Source organism: Vulpes vulpes, chromosome X (genome assembly GCF_048418805.1).
Source record: "Vulpes vulpes isolate BD-2025 chromosome X, VulVul3, whole genome shotgun sequence".
NCBI classification, from domain to species: domain Eukaryota; kingdom Metazoa; phylum Chordata; class Mammalia; order Carnivora; family Canidae; genus Vulpes; species Vulpes vulpes.
Genome location: NC_132796.1, coordinates 104,439,026 through 104,460,983, shown reverse-complemented (window position 1 = coordinate 104,460,983; position 21,958 = coordinate 104,439,026). Strand labels below are relative to the sequence as shown.

General features: G+C 43.4%; 1 protein-coding gene across 1 annotated transcript in view; it reads right to left on the bottom strand.

Annotated features, from left to right (window-relative positions):
* Positions 1-15,070, bottom strand: part of LOC112911362 (transmembrane 9 superfamily member 2-like) — an 81,891-nt gene extending 66,821 nt beyond the window's left edge. The window contains exons 1-5 of the mRNA XM_072744897.1: positions 14,695-15,070; positions 11,929-11,996; positions 9,539-9,632; positions 5,702-5,829; positions 5,348-5,477 (exon numbers count right to left, since the gene is read on the bottom strand). Coding sequence (XP_072600998.1) covers positions 5,348-5,477; positions 5,702-5,829; positions 9,539-9,632; positions 11,929-11,996; positions 14,695-14,886 — 612 coding nt within the window. The 5' untranslated portion in view covers positions 14,887-15,070. The remainder of the gene's footprint in view (positions 1-5,347; positions 5,478-5,701; positions 5,830-9,538; positions 9,633-11,928; positions 11,997-14,694) is intronic.
* Between the last annotated feature and the right edge of the window lie 6,888 nt (positions 15,071-21,958).

Sequence of the window (21,958 nt, the reverse complement as noted above, 5' to 3'; positions counted from 1 at the left end):
TCAAGGTAGGAAGACGGGGAAAAAGAAATAAAGACACAAAAGGCCTCCAAGGGGGAGGGGCCCAGCGAGGAGCCGGGCTGAGGCCGGGGCGAGTGTCCCCAGAACAGGAGAGCCCCGCCCGGCCCGGAGGAGCAGGAGCTGCACCAACCTTCCCGGGCGGAAAGGGGCCCGCAGGGAGTTAGAGCAGGACCCAGGAGGGCGGGGATGCCCTCGGGCTCCCTGGGACAGTAACAGAGGAACTGCGCCCCGGGAGAGTGCGCCGAGCTCCCTAAGGGCTGCAGCGCGCACAGCGGGACCCGGAGCAGCTCGGAGGGGCTCGGGCGGCGGCTCCGCGGAGGGGGCTGCGGGGCGGGAGCGCGAATCCAACAGCGCAGGCTCCGGAGCACAGGGCGCCGGGACACAGCCCAGGATCCGGACTCCCCCCCCGGACAGGCAGAGGCCGGGAGGGCCCAGGACAGCAAGGACGCTCCTGCCTGGAGCTGAGCAGATCAGCGGCCCCGCCCGGGAGCCTCCAGGCCCTGCAGATGGAGAGCTCGGTAGTTACTGCGGGGGCTGAATCCAGGGCTCCAGAGCTGACCCCGCCACTGGGGTTGTTCCTCCTGGGGCCTCACGGAGTAAACAACCCCCACTGAGCCCTGCACCAGGCAGGGGGCAGAGCAGCTCCCCCAAGTGCTAACACCTGAAAATCAGCACAGCAGGCCCCTCCCCCAGAAGACCAACTAACTGACAAGTTCAGGGGAAGTCAAGGGACTTAAAGTATACAGAAACAGAAGATACTCCCCAGTGGTTTTTTTGTCTGCTAAAAGATCTGCTAAAAGATGAAAGGGTCAACCAGGAAATTAAGGAATAATTAAAAAGCTTCATGGAAACTAATGAGAATGAAGATACAACCGTTCAAAATCTTTGGGATGCAGCAAAAGCAGTCCTAAGGGGAAATACATCACAATACAAGCATCCATTCAAAAACTGGAAAAAACTCAAATACAAAAGCTAACCTACACATAAAGGAGCTAGAGAAAAAACAGCAGATAGATCCTACACCCAGCAGAAGAAGAGACTTAATTAAGATTCAAAAAAAAAAAAAAAGACTCGAGCAGAACTCAACGAAATCGAGACCAGTAGAACTGTGGAACAGATCAACAAAACCAGGAGTTGGTTCTTTGAAAGAATTAATAAGATAGATAAACCATCAGCCAGCCTTATTAAAAAGAAGAGAGAGAAGACTCAAATTAATAAAATCATGAATGAGAAAGGAGAGATCACTACAACACCAAGGAAATACAAACGATTTTAAAAACACATTATGAACAGCTATACGCCAATAAATTAGGCAATCTAGAAGAAATGGACGCATTCCTGGAAAGCCACAAACTACCAAAACTGGAACAGGAAGAAATAGAAAACCTGAACAGGCCAATAACCAGGGAGGAAATTGAAGCAGTCATCAAAAACCTCCCAAGACACAAAAGTCCAGGGCCAGATGGCTTCCCAGGGGAATTCTATCAAAGGTTTAAAGAAGAAACCATACCTATTCTACTAAAGCTGTTTGGAAAGATAGAAAGAGATGGAGTACTTCCAAATTCGTTCTATGGGGCCAGCATCACCTTAATACCAAAACCAGACAAAGACCCCACCAAAAAGGAGAATTGTAGACCAATATCCCTGATGAACATGGATGCAAAAATTCTCAACAAGATACTAGGCAATAGGATCCAACAGTACATTAAGAAGATTATTCACCATGACCAAGTAGTATTTATCCCCGGGACACAAGGCTGGTTCAACACTCGTAAAACAATCAATGTGATTCATCATATCAGCAAGAGAAAAACCAAGAATCATATGATTCTCTCATTAGATGCAGAGAAAGCATTTGACAAAACACAGCATCCATTCCTGATCAAAACCCTTCAGAGTGTAGGGATAGAGGGAACATTCCTCGACATCTTAAAAGCCATCTACGAAAAGCCCACAGCAAATATCATTCTCTTTTTTTTTTTTTTTTTTTTTTTTTTTGCAAATATCATTCTCAATGGGGAAGCACTGGGAGCCTTTCCCCTAAGATCAGGAACAAGACAGGGATGTCCACTCTCACCACTGCTATTCAACATAGTACTGGAAGTCCTAGCCTCAGCAATCAGACAACAAAAAGACATTAAAGGCATTGGCAAAGAATTGGCAAAGAAGAAGTCAAACTCTCCCTCTTCGCCGATGACATGATACTCTACATAGAAAACCCAAAAGCCTCCACCCCAAGATTGCTAGAACTCACACAGCAATTTGGTAGCGTGGCAGGATACAAAATCAATGCCCAGAAATCAATGGCATTTCTATACACTAACAATGAGACTGAAGAAAGAGAAATTCAGGAGTCAATCCCATTTACAATTGTACCCAAAAGCATAAGATACCTAGGAATAAACCTAACCAAAGAGGTAAAGGATCTACACCCTAAAAACTATAGAACACTTCTGAAAGAAATTGAGGAAGACACAAAGAGATGGAAAAATATTCCATGCTCATGGATTGGCAGAATAAATATTGTGAAAATGTCAATGTTACCCAGGGCAATTTACACATTTAATGCAATCCCTATCAAAATACCATGGACTTTCTTCAGAGAGTTACAACAAATTATTTTAAGATTTGTGTGGAATCAGAAGAGACCCCGAATAGCCAGGGGAATTTTAAAAAAGAAAACCATATCTGGGGGAATCACAATGCCAGATTTCAGGTTGTACTACAAAGCTGTGGTCATCAAGACAGTGTGGTACTGGCACAAAAACAGACACATAGGTCAGTGGAACAGAATAGAGAACCCAGAAGTGGACCCTGAACTTTATGGTCATCTAATATTCGGTAAAGGAGGGAAGACTATCCATTGGAAGAAAGAAAGACTCTTCATTTTTTTAAGACAGTCTCTCTTCAATAAATGGTGCTGGAAAAATTGGACATCCATATGCAGAAGAATGAAACTAGACCACTCTCTTTCACCATACACAAAGATAAACTCAAAATGGATGAAAGATCTAAATGTGAGACAAGATTCCATCAAAATCTTAGAGGAGAACACAGGCAACACCCTTTTTGAACCCAGCCACAGCAACTTCTTGCAAGATACATCCACAAAGGCAAAAGAAACAAAAGCAAAAATGAACTATTGGGACTTCATCAAGATAAGAAGCTTTTGCACAGCAAAGGATACAGTCAACAAAACTAAAAGACAACCTACAGAATGGGAGAAGATATTTGCAAATGACGTATCAGATAAAGGGCTAGTTTCCAAGATCTATAAAGAACTTATTAAACTCAACACCAAAGAAACAAACAATCCAATCCTGAAATGGGCAAAAAGACATGAAGAGAAATCTCACAGAGGAAGACATAGACATGGCCAACATGCACATGAGAAAATGCTCTGCATCACTTGCCATCAGGGAAATACAAATCAAAACCACAATGAGATATCACCTCACCCCAGTGAGAATGGGGAACATTAACAAGGCAGGAAACCACAAATGTTGGAGAGGATGCAGAGAAAAGGGAAACCTCTTACACTGTTGGTGGGAATGTGAACTGGTGCAGCCACTCTGGAAAACTGTGTGGAGGTTCCTCAAAGAGTTAAAAATAGACCTGCCCTACGACCCAGCAATTGCACTGTTGGGGATTTACCCCAAAGATTCAGATGCAATGAAACTCCGAGACACCTGCACCCCGATGTTTCTAGCAGCAATGTCCACAATAACCAAACTGTGGAAGGAGCCTCGGTGTCCATCGAAAGATGAATGGATAAAGAAGATGTGGTCTATATATACAATGGAATATTACTCAGCCATTAGAAACGACAAATACCCACCATTTGCTTCAACGTGGATGGAACTGGAGGGTATTATGCTGAGTGAAGTAAGTCAATCGGAGAAGGACAAACATTGTATGTTCTCATTCATTTGGGAAATATAAATAATAGCGAAAGGGAATAGAAGGGAAGGGAGAAGAAATGTGTGGGAAATATCAGAAAGGGAGACAGAACATAAAGACTCCTAACTCTGGGAAATGAACTAGGGGTGGTGGAAGGGGAGGAGGGCAGGGGGTGGGGGTGAATGGGTGACGGTCACTGAGGGGGGGCACTTGACGGGATGAGCACTGGGTGTTATTCTGCATGTTGGTAAATTGAACACCAATAAAAAATAAATTTATTATAAAAAATAAAAATAAATAAATAAAAATAAATAAAAGTAAATAAAATAAACACAAAAAATTTAATAAATAATAATATACGGTGCCTCGGATTTGGCAAAAATCGTCAAGATGACAGTGCATAAATGACTGAAATTTAAGAAGTATTGCCCTTTTTTCTGGAAAGAAATAGTTAAGGGTACCATCAGTTAGATAACCAAGCCAGAAACTGGGCAGTCATCCTATACTATTCCTTCTCCCGTCTACTTTGTCCCCATCGCTGACCTGCATCAAGTCTCCACACATAAAGCAGATTGAAAGCAGTGCTGTCCCGGTTGAGCTCTTTCATGGCCACTCAGCCTTTTAGTCATCCTCCATGACAACCCCAAGACACTCCTGTTAGTCTAGGGCCCCGGGGGAGACTGTTTGATAACCACAAGGCAAAACAATGTGATTGGGACTGCTAAGCTAAGAAGATCTGAGGTGGAGTCCTACTGCTGCCACTTAACTAGCTGTATGCCTCTAGTCATGTCACAACCTCTCAGAGACTGAGTTTCATCATCCGTAAAATGGCAGCAGTAGATCCTAGCAATAGCGCTGTTCTAAGGATTAAATTAGTCACTGTATAAAGTAATATAACATTGCTCCTGGCACATAACAGGCATTCAATACGATTTCCCTTACCACAGCACAGAGGATCTCCCTCCATGACCTGGCTGCTGCCTACTACTCCCTGTTTCAGTTTCATTTCTAGCTGTACCTCCCAAACCCTAAACCTTATACCACAGACATGCTCGGCTCCCCAATCATAGCATCCTGGTTCAGATTTCCAAGTTCTTGATCACACTGATTTCCCCTACTATAAATGCTCACCCATCCATTTATTTCACAAATATTTTTTCATTCTCTCCATTATATCCTCCTTGTCTGTAGTCTCCTATCATAGAATATTTTATTGTACTGATTTGTCTACAGGTCTGTCTCCTTACTCAGGTCTGTGAACTTCTAGAGGGCAGAGACCATGTGTACTTGAGTTTGTATTCCCAACACCTAGCACAAAATCTAGAAAATGGTAGGTGTCCCATTAATGTTGGCTAAGTGACAATAATAGAAAGCAAATTATAAGTGAAGCAACATTCTTATATTTCTATAACAAGTTCTCAACACTTACATGGATAATGCAAGCATCTTTCGATACACCCGTTTTGGTAATAAAACATCCTATCGGGAATCCCGGTGAGCAGTACTTTCTTCCATCCTCAATATCCTGACACCATATTACTGGCATATTATCAATAATCCTAAATATAAATATTTTAAAAATAAAAGATTTAACAACCATTTCACGCCAAGCAGTACCAATATCTTCTGGCATATATTAAAGTTCAAATTTTAAGTCAAAGTCACAAAGAATAGCATACCATTTCAAGTATCTATTAAAACTACTTCTTCATAAAAAACAAAACTACTTCAGAAAAGACTTCAAAAATTAAGTCATGTTATCTCAGTGTTATCTCAAACCTACCAGTGATGTTGATAATTTAGCTGCATTCCTTTCTTCAAAAAAGCCAGCTTTCTCATGTGGTTGTCATTTTCTGTATCATAGGATTTTACACAAACTTTTGTACATGTTTCCGTTTTGTTAAAAGAAAACTGTTAAGAAAGTATTAAAAGAGTAAAAGATTTGAGTAAATTTTATGAAACAAGTATCACAAAATAAGCACTTTATCTTATAGATAAAACTTTCCCTCAGAGACTTCAGTGTACCATCATGCTCAATACTATCTCCTTTGAATTTCCATTCATATCTGAAATGATTATACTACACACACGCACACACATAATATACTTTTACCACTAAGCAGAATTTGCCTTCTTCAAGAACATATAAGGTGGGATATAATATCCACTGTAGCTTCCTAAAAGCACCTTGATATATATAGAACCCTTTACTTAAAAGTAGAAATAAAATCCATTGTAGTGATGATCACACAACACTGATTATACTAAAAAACATTAAATTGGACACTTTAAGGGGCGCCTGGCTGTCTCTGTCAATAGAGGATGCAACTCTGGATCCCAGGGCTATGAGTTTAAGCCCCATCTTGGCTGTAGAGCTTACTTTAAAAAATTGGACACTTTAAGTGGATGAATTATTTGCCATATGAATGTCTCTCAATAGAGCTGTTACCAAAGAAGTGATAATAAAATACTTGATACTTTTACTACGAAACCTCTCATGTACAAGTCTAGCTATGGGGGATTATCAGGGTAAAGGAGCACTGTTATCAATCAGGAAATAATGAGCAAAAAGAAACTATGAAAAATAGTTATGGTTATCACCTCATAGCCTGAAATCATACAAATATTAACCAAAAAGTTTCTTCTTGGCAACTGAAAAGAACACTGTTTTCTTTCTTTCTTTTTTTTTTAAATACCATCATGTTTCTTCATTCCAAGGAACAGCATTTCTTGAAAAAGTTCACTTATCTATTAGGACAATGGTACTGCATGGGAGTATTTTGTATTACTTTAATTATCAAACAGCTAATGCCTGACACACAGAGCAAAGGAATAGATCAGTGGAGAACCCAGAAATAGGTCTACACAACTATGTCAGTGTGATTTTTTGACGAAGGTGCAAAAGCAATTCAGTGGAGGAAGGATAGAGAGTCTTTTCAACAGATAGTGCTAAAGCAACTGCACATTTAAGACAAAAGACCCTGAAAATCAAAACCAAAAACAAAACCTGTAATTTCATTTTTTTTATTTTAAAGATTTTATTTATTTTATTCATGAGAGAGAGAGACAGAGAGACAGAGAGACAGAGAGACAGAGAGGCAGAGACACAGGCAGAAGGAGAAGCAGGCTCCACTCAGGGAGCCCGACGTGGGACTCCATCCGGGGTCTCCGGGATCATGCCCCGGGCCGAAGGCGGCGCTAAACCGCTGAGCCACCCGGGCTGTCCCAAAACCTGTAATTTCGATCCAAACCTCATACCTCGTACAAAATAACTCAAAATAGATCACAGACTTAAATATATACAGACTTAAAACTATAAAGTTTTAGAAGAAAACATGAAAGAAAATATTTATTAAGACCTAAAGCCTATGACATCTCCTTAGAGTTGACACCAAAAACGCAATCCATAAAAAGAAAACTTAATTATTGGACCTTATAAAAATTAATGTTTGCTCTGTGAAAGACTTAAGATGAAAATATGGGGCTGCTTGGCTGGCTCAGTTGGTAGAGCATACTACTCTTAATCTCAGAATCATGAGTTTGAGCCCCACATTGGGTATAGAGATTAGTTAAAAACAAAAAAAAATTAATATTTTATTTATTTGACAGAGAGAGCATGAGCAGGGGTAGGGACAGAGGGAGATGGAAAAGAAGACTCAATGCTGAGTGAGGAGCCCAGGTGCCCCAAACATAAAATCTTAAAAACAAACAAACAAAAAAAAGATGATGCAGGATGTCTGGGTGGCTCAGGGGTTGAGTGTCTGCCTTTGGCTCAGAGCATGGTCCTGGGGTCCTGGGATTGAGTCTAGCATCAGACTCCCCTGCGGAGAGCCTGCTTCTCCCTCTACCGAGGTCTCTGCCTCTCTCTATGTCTCTCATGAATAAATAAATAAAATCTTTTTTAAAAGGATGATGAAGGGCAGCCCGGGTGGCTCAGCGGTTGAGTGTCTGCCTTCCGCCCAGGGCGTGATCCTAGAGTCCCGGGATCGAGTCCCACATCGGCCTCCCTGCATGGAGCCTGCTTCTCCCTCTGCCTGTGTCTCTGCCTCTCTCTCTCTCTCTCTCTCTCATTCTCTGTGTGTGTGTGTGTGTGTGTGTGTCATGAATAAATGAATAAAATCTTTTAAAAAAAAAAAAGGAGGATGAAAACACAAGCTACAGGCTGGGAAAAAACTATTTGCAAGCTACTGTTGCAACAAAGGAATCACACCTCGGATATATAAGGAATTCTGAAAACTCAATAGTAAAAGGACAAACAATCCAAATAGAAAATGGGGGAAAGAGGAGACAGGGGCACCTGGATGGCTGTTGGTTAAGCGTCGGACTCTTGGTTTCTGCTCAAGTCATGATGTCAGGGTTGGGAGATCGAGCCCTGTTGTCAGGCTCTGCACTCAGCAGGAAGTCGGCTTGAGGATTTTCTACCTCTACCCCGCCCCCACTCTCTCTCTCTCATTCTCTCTCTCACACACACATGCACACAGACACACACACACACATACATACACACACCAGTGAGTACAGGTAAAACTAGTGAAATCTGAATAAGCTCTGTGCACTGTACCAATGCCTATTCCTCGGTTTTGCCATCGTACTGCAGTCATGCAAGATGGCTATCATTGGGCAAACTTGGGCACAAGGTACAATGAATGACAGCTCCCTGTTCATGGTTTTTTGGTAGCTTCCTGTGAATCTAGAATTATTTCAAAATAAATAATTTTAAAAGAACCTAAAGCCTGAGGATCCCGGGTGGCTCAGCGGTTTAGCGCCTGCCTGCCTTTGGCCCAGGACGCAATCCTGGAGTCCCGGGATCGAGTCCCACATCGGGCTCCCGAGTCCCGGGATCGAGTCCCGCGTCGGGCTCCCGGCATGCTTCTCCCTCCTCTTGTGTCTCTGCCTCCCTCTCTCTCTCTCTATGTCTATCATAAATAAACAAATATTTAAAAAAAAAAAAAGAACCTAAAGCCTGATGGTCTCCCAAATGCATACATAAATTAAAATTGAGTGAACTATATACTTTCTTCTTTTTGTTTAGTTTAATTTAAGTAATCTCTACACCCCATGATGGGCTCAATCTCATGACCCCAAGACCAAGAGGCCCATGCTCCTTGGACTGAGCCAGCCAGCCTCCCCTAAAGCATATACTTTCTTTTTTTTTAAGCATATACTTTCAATATGTGCAGTTTTTTGTACTTCAAGTAGACTTCAATGAATTTGGAAAAAAGAAGAAAAAAGTTAATGCCTTCATAATCATACTGCTTATGAAAACATCCTTACTCTATCCTCATATCTATTAAGATATTGAAGGTAAAATCAATAGACAATGACAGTCCAATGACATCTGCTTATACCACCATACCCAAAATATGCAGGAACAATAAAGTAAACTTTTTTTTCTTTACAAAGCAAAAATAAAATTTGAAAGGCAAAATCTTTATCTGGAACCACTACCTACTGCAGAGAATTTGAAGAGCACATTTTCATGCATTCTTCTGGCAACACCACATCCTATCTTTCCTTTTCTTCTACCTCCTTTGAAAACAAAGACTCTGCAACAACTTTAAGTAGACAGTTTTGAAAAGATTCAATTTAAAATAATATTTAATAAGATCCGCTGAATAACCTTATATGGAGATGATGTTATTCGTTCTCCAAATAGTACTTGTCCAAGATTTTCAGAAGGGTTTCTCTTTCCGGATGCTTGACAGAAGTCAAAGCTAGAGGAGAAGTTTAGGTAAGGTTAAAAAAAAAATCAGCAAAGAAATCTATCTTTGTAATTTGTCAAGCCTCTTCACCATTAATGGTAGATACTTCTAAAAACATGACCCAGAAAGTGTCTAATTATGATTTAAAGACCTCACTATAGATTCCTTTTAAAATTGTTTAACCTCTTATAGCTATGAATTCATTATTTAAAATGCTCATGGTAGGGATCCCTGGGTGGCTCAGCAGTTTAGTGCCTGCCTTCTGCCGAGGGTACAAACCTGAAGTCCTGGGATCGAGTCCCACATAGGGCTCCCTGCATGGAGCCTGCTTCTCCCTCTGCCTGTGTCCCTGCCTCTCTCTCTCTCTCTCTCTCTGTGTCTCTCTCATGAATGGATAAATAAATAAATAGCTCATGGTACTGCTCTTGATGCTTGTAATGTAGGTAATCAAATCTTTAAAAAAAACTAACAGTATTTTCAGGGTTAAAGTTCAAATAACATAAAAATAAGCAAAGAGCAGTTTCAAATCTGTACTAATTCTAACCTGAGACATTGAGAAACTGCTATTATCAGTTCAGATCAAAGGGGAACTTAACAACATAATCCCTCCTCAAATACATGCCCACAGATTCACACACAAATCAAATGGTTACTACATGAAAAGAATTACAACTACCTTTAAGTAAATGTCAATATATAAAATTGAATATAAAATGGTAGAAGTGGGGATCCCTGGGTGGCTCAGCGGTTTAGCGCCTGCCTTCGGCCCAGGGCTTAATCCTGGAGACCAGGGATCAAGTCCCACGTAGGGCTCCCTGCATGGAGCCTGCTTCTCCCTCTGCCTGTGTCTCTGCCTCTCTTTCACTGTGTCTCATAAATAAATAAATAAATAAATAAATAAATAAATAAATAAATAAACAAATAAATAAATAAATAAATAAATCTTTAAAAATAAAAAATAAATAAAATGGTAGAAGATAAAAATCAATGGTAGGCTTGTGTAATATTTTAAATGCTCATGCTTACACCCTACATTTAAACCTAGTATTTTGGGATCCCTGGGTGGCGCAGCAGTTTGGCCCGCATTCCTGGAGACCCGGGATCGAATCCCATGTCGGGCTCCCGGTGCATGGAGCCTGCTTCTCCCTCTGCCTGTGTCTCTGCCTCTCTCTCTCTCTCTCTCTCTCTCTCTCTCTCTCTCTATCATAAATAAATAAAAATTAAAAAAATGAACCTAGTATTTTAATGGAAATTAGATCTGACTTTACTTCTGTTTAATTACTGGAAATAAAGTAATACCAAGGGGAGCTACAATTATTTTTCGATAAAGTACATTGTCGTTATTCTCTTTTCTTTTGTGGTTTTTATTTATGATAGTCACAGAGAGAGAGAGGCAGAGACAGAAACAGGCTCCATGCACCGGGATGCCCGACGTAGGATTAGATCCCGGGTCTCCAGGACCGTGCCCTGGGCCAAAGGCAGGCGCTAAACCGCTGCGCCACCCAGGGATCCCTGTTGTTATTCTCAAATGCTTGATATTGATCTTGATGATGTGATACTGGCTCACCACTAAACCAAGCACTTGCATCCATTAAAAACATTAGTATAAACCTTCATATCCCATGTTTTAGAAAAAAACTACAACTCCGCAATGATTTATTAAAGCCCAAAATGTAGTAAATTTCTGATTTGCTTTTCTTAGAATAATCAAGTATAGCAACTCCCTAAATCTTTTAATAATAAATTTATTTTTTATTGGTGTTCAATTTGCCAACATACAGAATAACACCCAGTGCTCATCCCGTCAAGTGCCCCCCTCAGTGCCCGTCACCCACTCACTCCCACCCCACCCCCGCCCTCCTCCCCTTCCACCACCCCTAGTTCATTTCCCAGAGTTAGGTGTCTTTATGTTCTGTCTCCCTTTCTGATATTTCTTACCCATTTCTTCTCCCTTCCCTTCTATTCCCTTTCACTATTATTTATTTTCCCCAAATAAATGAGAACATATAACGTTTGTCCTTCTCCGATTGACTTATTTCACTCAGCATAATACCCTCCAGTTCCAACCACGTTGAAGCAACTTCCTAAATTTTTAAGCATTTGTCTCACTCTGAAAGCTTTCTATCCTAATTGTTTTGTTCCTGTTACTTTTATTATAAAATTACCACCATGTTTCTTAGTATATCCAGGGCTTTCATTCACTATCTTTAAAAACTTAAAACACATTTTAACACAATAATATTGGAGTTATGATATAACCAAAATTATATCAATTATATCAGATATAATTATAATACTTATAACTTACGTATTATATTCATAAGGTAGAACAGATTCTGCTGAGTCCAATCTATTTACAAATAGTGGTATGGATGACTACAAAAAGAAAAGAAAGCACTCATTAATAATACAAAATAAAGGGATGCCTGGGTGGCTCAGCGGTTGAGAGTCTGCCTTCGGCTCAGGGCATGTTCCCATAGTCTCGGGATCAAGTCCCTCATCGGGCTCCCTGCATGGAGCCTGCTTCTCCCTCTGCCTGTGTCTCTGCCTCTCTCTCTCTGTCTCTCTCTCTCTCTTTCATGAATAAACAAATAAAATCTTTTTAAAAAAAAAACAAGGATGTTCTTTACACAATAATATAAATTGATCTCTAAGCTATATTGTTAAATGATAAAGGCACATGAAGATGAGAACAGTATGCTCCCATTTGTGTAAAAAAGAAAAAGAGGAAAAGAATAATATAAATACATAGTTGTTCATTTATTCATGAAGTCCCTAGCAGGATACATGAAAAACTGGTAATATTGGTGCTCTTCAGGGAGGGTTACTATGTGACTAAAAAACCCAGGTAGATGAGACATTCACAGAAAAAATCTCTTATCTGTCTCTATCCTTGTATATGATTCTAAGTGAGATCATTACAATCAGGAGGATGAACATTTTTGTAGACTGATACGTATTTCTTTTTTTTAAGATTTTTTATTTATTCATGAGAGACACAGAAAGAGAGAGAGAGAGAGGCAGAGACACAGACAGAGGGAGAAGCATGCTCCATGCAAGGCGCCTGTTGTGGGACTCTATCCCGGCTCTCCAGGATCACACCCTGGGCTGAAGGCAGCCCTAAACCACTGAGCCACCCAGGTTGCCCTAGACTGGCATATATATTTCAAATTACTTTTCAAAGGCTTCAAGTTTAACTATTAAATCCATCTAAATGCTATCACAAGGCAGCAAAGAGACAAGCCCAGGAGAAGGGCCATTGCACAGGAAAAACAGACTGATCTCTTTTATAAGAACACCAGACTATAATAAGGAGATGCAATTCCTGGTCCTAGATTGGATTCTAGTTTAGTTATTTCAGGGATAGCTAGGAAAATCTGACTATGAACTTGGTAATACATGAGATAAAGGGACACCTGGGTGGCTCAGAGGTTGAGTGTCTGCCTTTGGGTCAGGGCGTGATCCCGGATTCCCAGGATTGAGTCCCACATTGGGCTTCCTTCATGGAGCGTGCTTCTTCCTCTGCCTTTGTCTTTGCCCTTCTCTGTGTGTCTCTCATGAATAAATAAATAAAATCTTAAAAAAAAAAAAGAGAGAGAGAGAAAATCTTCGCCTAGGGACACCTGGCAGCTTCAGCGGGAGGAACATGTGACTCCTGATCTTGGAGTCTTGAGATGGAGCTCCAGTTGAGTGTAGAGATGAGTTAAATAAACATTAATGAAAAAAAAGATATCTCTAAAAACCTAAAAAACCTAATACTGATGATAGTTACCATTTATTTAAATCTTACTGAGCACTAGGTGTAATTGTCTATGCTTTTCAATACATTGTCTCATTTTATTCTCACAAGTCTGAGCGGTAAATAATATCTTGGTGTTTGCAGGTAAAGGGCCCAGGGGAGACAAAGTGCATTAACAAGAATTAAGGAGGTAAAAAGCGTGAGACCGAAGGAGTGAGGAGTGACAGAAACATGGTGGGGATGTAACTAAGACTACAGTGAGGTAGGTGAGGGAATGAGTGAAATAGCCGATGGGGATTAAGGAGTGCACCTGTGATGAGCTCCAAGTCTTTGCATGGAAGTGTGGATGACTAAATTGTACAACTGAAACTAATAAAACACTGTATGTGAACTAGCTGGAATTTAAATAAAAACTGAAAAAAAAAAAAAACAAAAGACCACAGTGAGTGTGTGAGTCCTGAAAGGGAGAGAGTACATGGGGGACAATAGGAAAGGGAAGAAGACAGGGGGAGGAAAGAGCCAAGGCGTGGGAAGGTACGGAGCTGCGACAGAGGAGGAGGAGCTAAGGGAGATGGAGAAGCAGCCCATAGGAGAGAGGTGAGGGAGGAGCTCAGAGGAAGGCGGAAGAAAAGGACCTAAGGGCGTTGGAGAGGGAGCACTTCTAGAAGGAAGCAAGAGAGGGCGTGCCCAGAGGGAAGAGAAAGAAGCCTGGAGTCAGGAAGGAGGGGCAGGGCCCAGAGGGGAATCTTAGAAGGAGGGGCGGGGTCTAGGGGAAGGGAGGAATGAGGGGCGGGGGCTAGATACGGGGCGTGGCCAAGAGGGAGGGGAGGGGCTGTGATAGAAGTGAGGGACCGAGGGGTGGAGCCGAGAGATGGGGCGGAGCCTAGGGGGAGGGGCGGGTCCGAGAGGGAGGGGAGGGACTGCGAGGGAAGGGAGGGAGGGAGGGGAGGGGCCTTAGGGAAGGGAAGGAGGGAGGGGCGGAGCCAAGAGGGAGGAGAGGAAAAGCTGAGATGAAAGGGACAGAGCCAGGAGAACTTTTATGCTGGGGGGAAAGGAGGAGTTATGAGGACGGAGGAAGAGCTGAGCGGGAGTTGGACGAACGGAGACTAAGGGGAGGAGCCAAAAGGGAAGGAAAGAGAATCTGGGAAAAAGAGAGGTCCGGATCCTCTAAGTGCGAGGCTCAAAGATAGCGACACTGAGACACACGGTCATAGAGAGGGCTTTGGCGTTCTGGGTCAGAGGCAAAGAGCTCGCGACTATGGTCTCCCCCGGTGTGCCCCATACCCTTACCTGAACCCCTCCCCTCACATCTCACTGCCTCCCACTGGTCCTCACCTTGCAGGCTGCATTCTTTCTGGCCGCCGCCTCGCAGAAGTTAACTGGAGCCAACCCGGGGAGGTAGAAGGCCTCGCTGCGGGCGGCCTGAAGCCCCAGAAACAGGCCCAACCCCAGGAGCCACCTCAGCCCTGGGAGGGCGAGCCTGAGGCGGCAAGGGTTGGTTCCCATTTGGGAACCACGAGTACTCATTTGAGGAGCCGGCTCAGGGCTCGGGGACACACACTACAGACGAGATCGAACCAGTAGAGGAGAGAAAAGGAAACGATAAGGAAGAGCTGCGTACCGGGACGAGCCGAGACCACTAGTGGGACTAGAACTCTGGGGAAAGCCAGTTATTGCGGCGAGACGGTGGCCTGGAACCCGTTGCTAGGACGCCAGGCTGTTTGTGAACTCACGGAGTACGCATGCGTACGGTTCCCCTGAGTCTCCCCCAGCCCACGCTCCACCTTACCTCCCAGACTGCCCCCCCCCCGCGTGCCCCACCCGCAGCCGGGCACTTTCCCGCGATTGGAGGTGACTCTCGGAGCGGGGGCGAGGGCGAGGGGGACAGGATAGACCGGCTGAGAGGTCTCATAATCGCAACATCACAGCATCATAGGCTGTCGTGCCCTCCCCGAGTTTGCCTCAGTCCCAAAGTAGCAGTGTTAGCCGCCCCCCACCATCCTCACTTCTCCCTGCCAGGTGGTGGGACAAGAAGGGGGGAGAGGGGGGAATTCCGGGGCCAGGCTGTCCACTATGGTGGGTATTAGGCGCTTGAAATGCAGCCAGTCCGAAATTGATGTTCCGTTAAGTGTCAAATGCACACCCAGCATCACAGACAGCATGGATAAAAGAACGCAAGCCTCTGCGTTTTTATACTGATTGCATGTCGAAATGATAATATTTGGGGTCAGTTGCGTTAAATAAAACACTATTAAAATTTAGTTCAACTGTTTATTTTTAAAATGTGGCTGCATGGGGCTCCTGACTGGCTCAGTCGGTAGAGCATGAGCCTCTTGACATCAGGGTCGTGAGTTCAAACCCCATGTACTGCCTGTAGCCTACTTAAAAATAAATAAACAAAAATAAAATGTGGCTGGCAGAACATTTAAAATGACACGTGGCTTGCATCATATTTCTTTTTTTATCTGTTAAGGCAACTTTAATATAAATAGATGCTGCAAAAATAATACAGCAAAACAAAGCAATGCAGCCATACAAATGAACCAGTTCAGCTATTCAATATTTTTATGCTGTCTGTGATGATACATGTATCACTCAATGTAAAATAAGTTCTGGCATCATTCCTATCTGGGAGACACAACATTTATTTTACACTTATGATTTCAGTAGAATATGTTTATTATATTATGATTCAATGATAATCTGAAAAATCTTAAAAATCAACGTAAGAAAGAAAACCACACACACACACACACACAAAGAAAAAAAACCCACAATAATCACATTCTGGAGAATGCCAGATGGACTGATCCTAAATATGTTTGTTGAAGTATGGTAGACACACAATATTACATCGATTCCGGGTGTCCATCAGTGATTCCACAAGTCCACAGTTCACTGGCACTGTATTTCTATTGGACAGCGCAGGTCTGAGGAAGGAGGATGGAAGGGTATAAGACCAAAGAAGAGGGAGGGGGAGGGAAGGGTGGCTCTTAGTCTTTGAAAGAAAATTTTCTTTCTCTTAGCGGCAGGGATCTTATTTTTCGACCTCTGTAAGAATCGTCATCGACCTCCATTTCTGCTCCTTGTGCTGTCCTATAATGCAAAGTGCTTGTATTTGGATCTAGACAGTATTGTAGGTATCATCCAACAAAGATAGTAGAAGAGCCGATCATTTTTCCTCCTTGTCTGTCAAGAGCTTTGGAGAACAAGAGGTCACTTGTTTCCTGAGATCACTGCGCCTCACCAGAGTGTCCAGGCTCTCTCACTCGCAGAGGTCTACGTCCTCTGGTGATTGGCGGGCGGCAAATGCAGGCAGAACAAAGGCAGAGAGGGCTGGCGGTTAGCAGAGGCCTGCAGAATTTAGCGAGTGAACTCTTGGGACTAGAGAGGCAGGAAACGTTGTAGGAGAAAATGTACCAGTGATCAGAATTCGCAGCGTTGTGCGAGAAGGGAGAATGAACTTGACTACACGGACTGGAGCAGCCCTTGTAAAGATTTAGAAAACCGGATAAGGTTATCAGAAGGGGCACCACGTTTGTGAAGAGGAACGGGAAAGGGCAGCCGGGAAGCGGTAGGGTGGTCACGATTTGAAGGAACCAGAGCGTGTATAAAAATCTTGCGCTCGGGATCCCTGGGTGGCGCAGCGGTTTGGCGCCTGCCTTTGGCCCAGGGCGCGATCCTGGAGACCCGGGATCGGATCCCACGTCGGGCTCCCGGTGCATGGAGCCTGCTTCTCCCTCTGCCTGTGTCTCTGCTTCTCTCTCTCTCTCTGTGTGACTATCATAAATAAATAAATAAATAAATTTAAAAAAATAAAAATAAAAATAAAAATCTTGCGCTTCACCACTGCATTTCTACCCCTCTCTGGTAGCCTTTGGATGGAAAAAGTGTACGTGTTAAAATAAACGGGATGTTCCGCCAGCCTCCTCGGCCTGGGCCCGGGGAATCTAGCGGCTGCGCTAAGGCCCCGAGAGCGGGTACGCGGCGGGACTGGGCGCCCTACTGAGCGAGCAAAGGCGGCTCGCCTCGTGAGGGGACCGCGGGAGATGGTACCACGCCACCCTCCCACCCCCCACCCCGCTCCCCCGCTCCCCGCCGCCGGGGCCGGTGTGCCACCCACCTCACCTACAGGACGCTGGCCCCCTCCCCTCCGCAGATGCCAGAGACTGAAGCAGGAAAGAGCAGCAGTCAGCCTATTCGTGATCCTTTTTTCCCTCATCATCATCCTCATCTACAGCTCCGACTGTGGCTCTGAGGTCTTCCATTAAAGCTCCCTGCAGGGCCGTGTCTGTTAAACTCAAGAAATGAAGCATCACCGAGGGCTACGTCCCCATTCTCAGCAATAAGATGCAGCCCTCCTGGTGTCCCCACTGTGTGATCCTCGCCAGCTCCAACCACCTGCTGGGCCTGAAATGAAGTGGCTTATTCTGGTGGATTCTTTGTGCTGCCTGCACTCTAGGAGTTGTCTTCTACTCCCCACCCCCACCACCCCTAAGATGCAGAAGCCCCAGGGCAGCCTTGTGCAAACCATTCACTAGGCAGGCCTGGCTTTGCCCAACTCCAAGGCTCCCCTCCCCCATGTGCCAATTCGAAGACCTCTTCCAGAGGCCTGACTGCCACCTGTAACTAGAGACAGTTCTATTTCTTCCTTTCCGGTCCCTATGCCTTTTATTTCTTTTTCTTGCCTTGCACTAAATAGGATTTCCAATAGGATATTGAATAGAAGTACGAGAAGACATCCATATCTGTTCTCCATCTCAAGGAGAAAGCATTCAGTCTTTAACTGAATGCAGTATGGTAAGAGCTATAGGCTTTTTATATTTGTCCCTTTATCATGTTAAGGAATTTCCTTTCTTTTCCTAGTTCACTGAGCGTTTTTATCATGACTGGATATTGAACTTTATCCAATGTTTTGGCAGTATTTCTTACTAAGACTATTAATATGATGCATTACATTGATATTTAAATATTGAATCAGTCATGCATTTCCAGAATAAACCTCCCTTGGTTTGATAATGAGGGGGGCGGAAAAGGCAGCAACAAAGCACATGAGGCTATATTGTGGTGTGGAGTGCAAAATTTGCAAGTCTTTTAAAAGATACAATTCAAGAGAGAGAGAGAGGCAAACCAAGAAACAGAGGCTTAACTATAGAGAACAAACTGATGGTTATAAGAAGGGGGGGGATGAGTGAAATAGGTGATGGGGATGAAGGAGGGCACCTGTTGTGATGAGTACCAAGTGTTGTGTGACAGTGTTGAATCACTATGCTGTACACCTAAAATTCATATTACACTCTGTTAACTGGAATTAAAACAAAAACTTTTAAAATAGAAGAAGATCAAAGAAAGTAATTTCTTGATGTAGTCTATGCCCCAAACTCCAGGGAGACATGGGTTTCCCCTTCATTAGGAATATTTTAGTGGAAAGTGAAGAATACATTATTCATTTTATTTGCCTACTTGTCTCTCTCCCTCTACTGAAAGTCAGCTTCTTAAGCACAGGATCCTTTTTTTTTTTTTTTTTTTTTTTTTTTTTGTCTTCATATTCCTAACACGGACCCAGACACTTGGTAGGAGCATACTGGAGAAGAAATGTTTTCTCTACCCTTCAAGATTCTTTTTTTTCTTTAAGATTTTTTATTTACTTATTTGACAGAGAGGGAGAGAGGGAGAAGCAGACTCCATGCCAAGCAGAGACCTCAACTCAGGGATCAATCCCAGGACCCTGAGACCACAACTGGAGCAGAGTCAAAGGCAGACGCACAACTGACTAAGCCACCCAGGTGCCCCTACCCTTCAAGTTTCTTTTCACTGGTCTAAGAATTACACTGACATAAAACAGATTAACAGGAGAAAAATCTTATTTAATTACATACATACGGGGAATCCACAAAAACATGAGAGATTTCAAAAACAAAACAAGAAAAATGATGTATATTTGTCATTCTGAATTAAGGAGAAGGGGGTAGGGGCCTGGAGCTTCAAAAGGAAGCCACTCAATTCACAAGAAATTGAAAAAGCGTAAATGTTTTGTAAGCAAACATTTGCCAGGCTATACAGAAACAATGACACAGAAAAGAATTTTAACAGACTTTGCCAAGTTCCTCTCTGTCTTCCACGCCTAGATTATGTTATACTATAGTTATCTGTGGCTATAGCTCCCTTTCTAGAACAGGTCCTCTATCTAGATTCTTTTGTGGGGGTGAAGAGGGAGAGGGAAAGAGAATCTTAAGCAGGTTCCATGCCCAGTAAAGAGCCCAACACGGCTCTATCTCATGACCCTGAGATCATGGCCTGAGCTGAAACATAGTCAGACACTTAACTGACTGAGCCACCCAGGTGCCCCAAGCTTCTTTTAGGTGGTTAAGGGTAAGGTAAAAAGAAAAAGAAGAAAAACTTCCTAGGACACCTAGCTGGCTCAGATGGAAGAGTATGTGCCTCTTGATCTCAGGGTCCTGAGTTCAAACCCCATGTTGGGTGGGGAGATTACTTACACATAAATAAAACTTTTAAAATTTTTTTGAAAAAAAGAGGGTAGGACGCCTGGGTGGCTAGGCGGTTGAGCGTCTGCCTTCAGCTCAAGGCGTGATCCCGGAGTCCTGGGATCAAGTTCCACATCGGGCTCCCTGCATGGAGCCTGCTGCTCCCTCTGCCTATGTCTCTGCCTCTCTGTGTGTGTGTGTCTCATGAATAAATTAAAAATCTTTTTTAAAAAGACTCAATTATAAAGAGAGAGAGAGAGAAGAAGGGAGAGCCTGGGCACCTGCCTTTGGCTGGTTATGATCCCAGTATCCTGGGAGCCAGCCCTGCATGGGGCTCCCTGCTCAGCAGGGGGGTCTGCTTCTCCTTCTCCCTCTGCCTGCTGCTCCCCCTGATTGTGTTCTCTCTCTCTCTCTCTCTCTCTCTCTCTCTCTGTCTGTCAAATAAAGAAAGAAAGAAAAGAAAACGAAAAAAGAAAAATCCCTGCTACAGTGTAAGTTACATGGCTTTCATTCTTCCATCTTTTCATTTATTTGAATCAATGTATTCTGCTTTTGGGGGAGCACAATTTGACACTCCAAAATGCATGTCTTTAGCATGTGGATTATTTTAGGTTGACTCCTTTTGTTCTTTTCAAAAAATTTTTAAAAGATTTTATTTATTTATTTGAGAGAGAGAGAGAGAGCACAGAATGGAGAGGGAGAAGCAGGGTCCCTGCTGAGCAGGGAGTCTGATGAAGGGCTCAATCTCAGAACCTTGGGATCATGACCTGAGCAGAAGGCAGGTGCTTAACTGACTGAACCACCCAGGCTCCCCCACAGGGATTTTTCTATATTTTACCTCATTTAGAAGTCAAAAGAGGATGCAATCCAAAGATGGGAGTGTTGATAACCAAGATAACCCCCCTTTATTTATGTAGTAGTAAATTTTACACAGTTCTTGCCTATCCACCTTTTTTAAAGATTTTATTTATTTATTCATGAGAGACAGAGAGAGAGAGAGAGACAGAGAGAGAGGGAGAGAGAGAGAGGCAAAGACACAGGCAGAGGGAGAAGCAGGCTCCATGCAGGGAGTCTGACAGGGGACTCGATCCCAAGTCTCCAGCAACAGGCCCTGGTCCAAAGGCAGCACTAAACCACTGAGCCACCCGGGCTGCCTGCCTATCCACCTTTGTATGTGATCCTCCCAGTGCCCATGTGAGGTAGGCAGGGTAGTTATTTTATGTGAGGGAACAGAGGCCAAGAGTAGTTGGTTTGCTAGTCCAAGGTCACACAGCTAATAGAAGACCAAGTCAAGGGTAGGAAACAGGTCCCCTGAAATCTAATTTAGTTCTAAAATACAATGGTATTAAAAGGAAGTGCAGGGATCCCTGGGTGGTGCAGCGGTTTGGTGCCTGCCTTTGGCCCAGGGCGCGATCCTGGAGACCCGGGATCGAATCCTACGTCGGGCTCCCGGTGCATGGAACCTGCTTCTCCCTCTGCCTGTGTCTCTGCCTCTCTCTCTCTCTCTCTCTGTGACTATCATAAATAAATAAAAATTAAAAAAATAAAAAATAAATAAAAGGAAGTGCACAGTGGCAATAAAAAGGAAATAAAATCATTTTATGACATAGCTGTCAAATTTCCAGCTACATCAACTATGAAAGAAGCAAGTAAAAGACTGAGTGAAGCAGGTGAACCTGAAGTTCCTGAAGTTAGGAGCTATCCTTGACAATGGTGCACAGAGAGATTTCACCATGAAACTTGTGATATCCAGTGTCACTCAAACAAGTGTGAAAGGGAGAGGAATGGCACTTCCCCAAAGTGGATGCTTCAGGTTGCAGTAAAGAAAATGTAGGGATGCCTGGGTGGTTCAGCGGTTGAGCATCTGCCTTCAGCTCAGGGTGTGATCCCGTGGTCCTAGGATCAAGTCCCACATCAGGCTCCCTGCATGGAACCTGCTTCTCCCTCTGTTTCTGCCTCTCTCTGTGTCTCTCATGAATAAATAAATAAAATTTTAAAAAAAAGAAAAGAAAATGTGTAAAATAGGGCGGCTGAGTGGCTCAGTTGGTTAAGCATCTGCCTTTGACTCAGGTCATGTTCTCAGGGTTCTGGGATCAAGACCCATGACGGGCTCC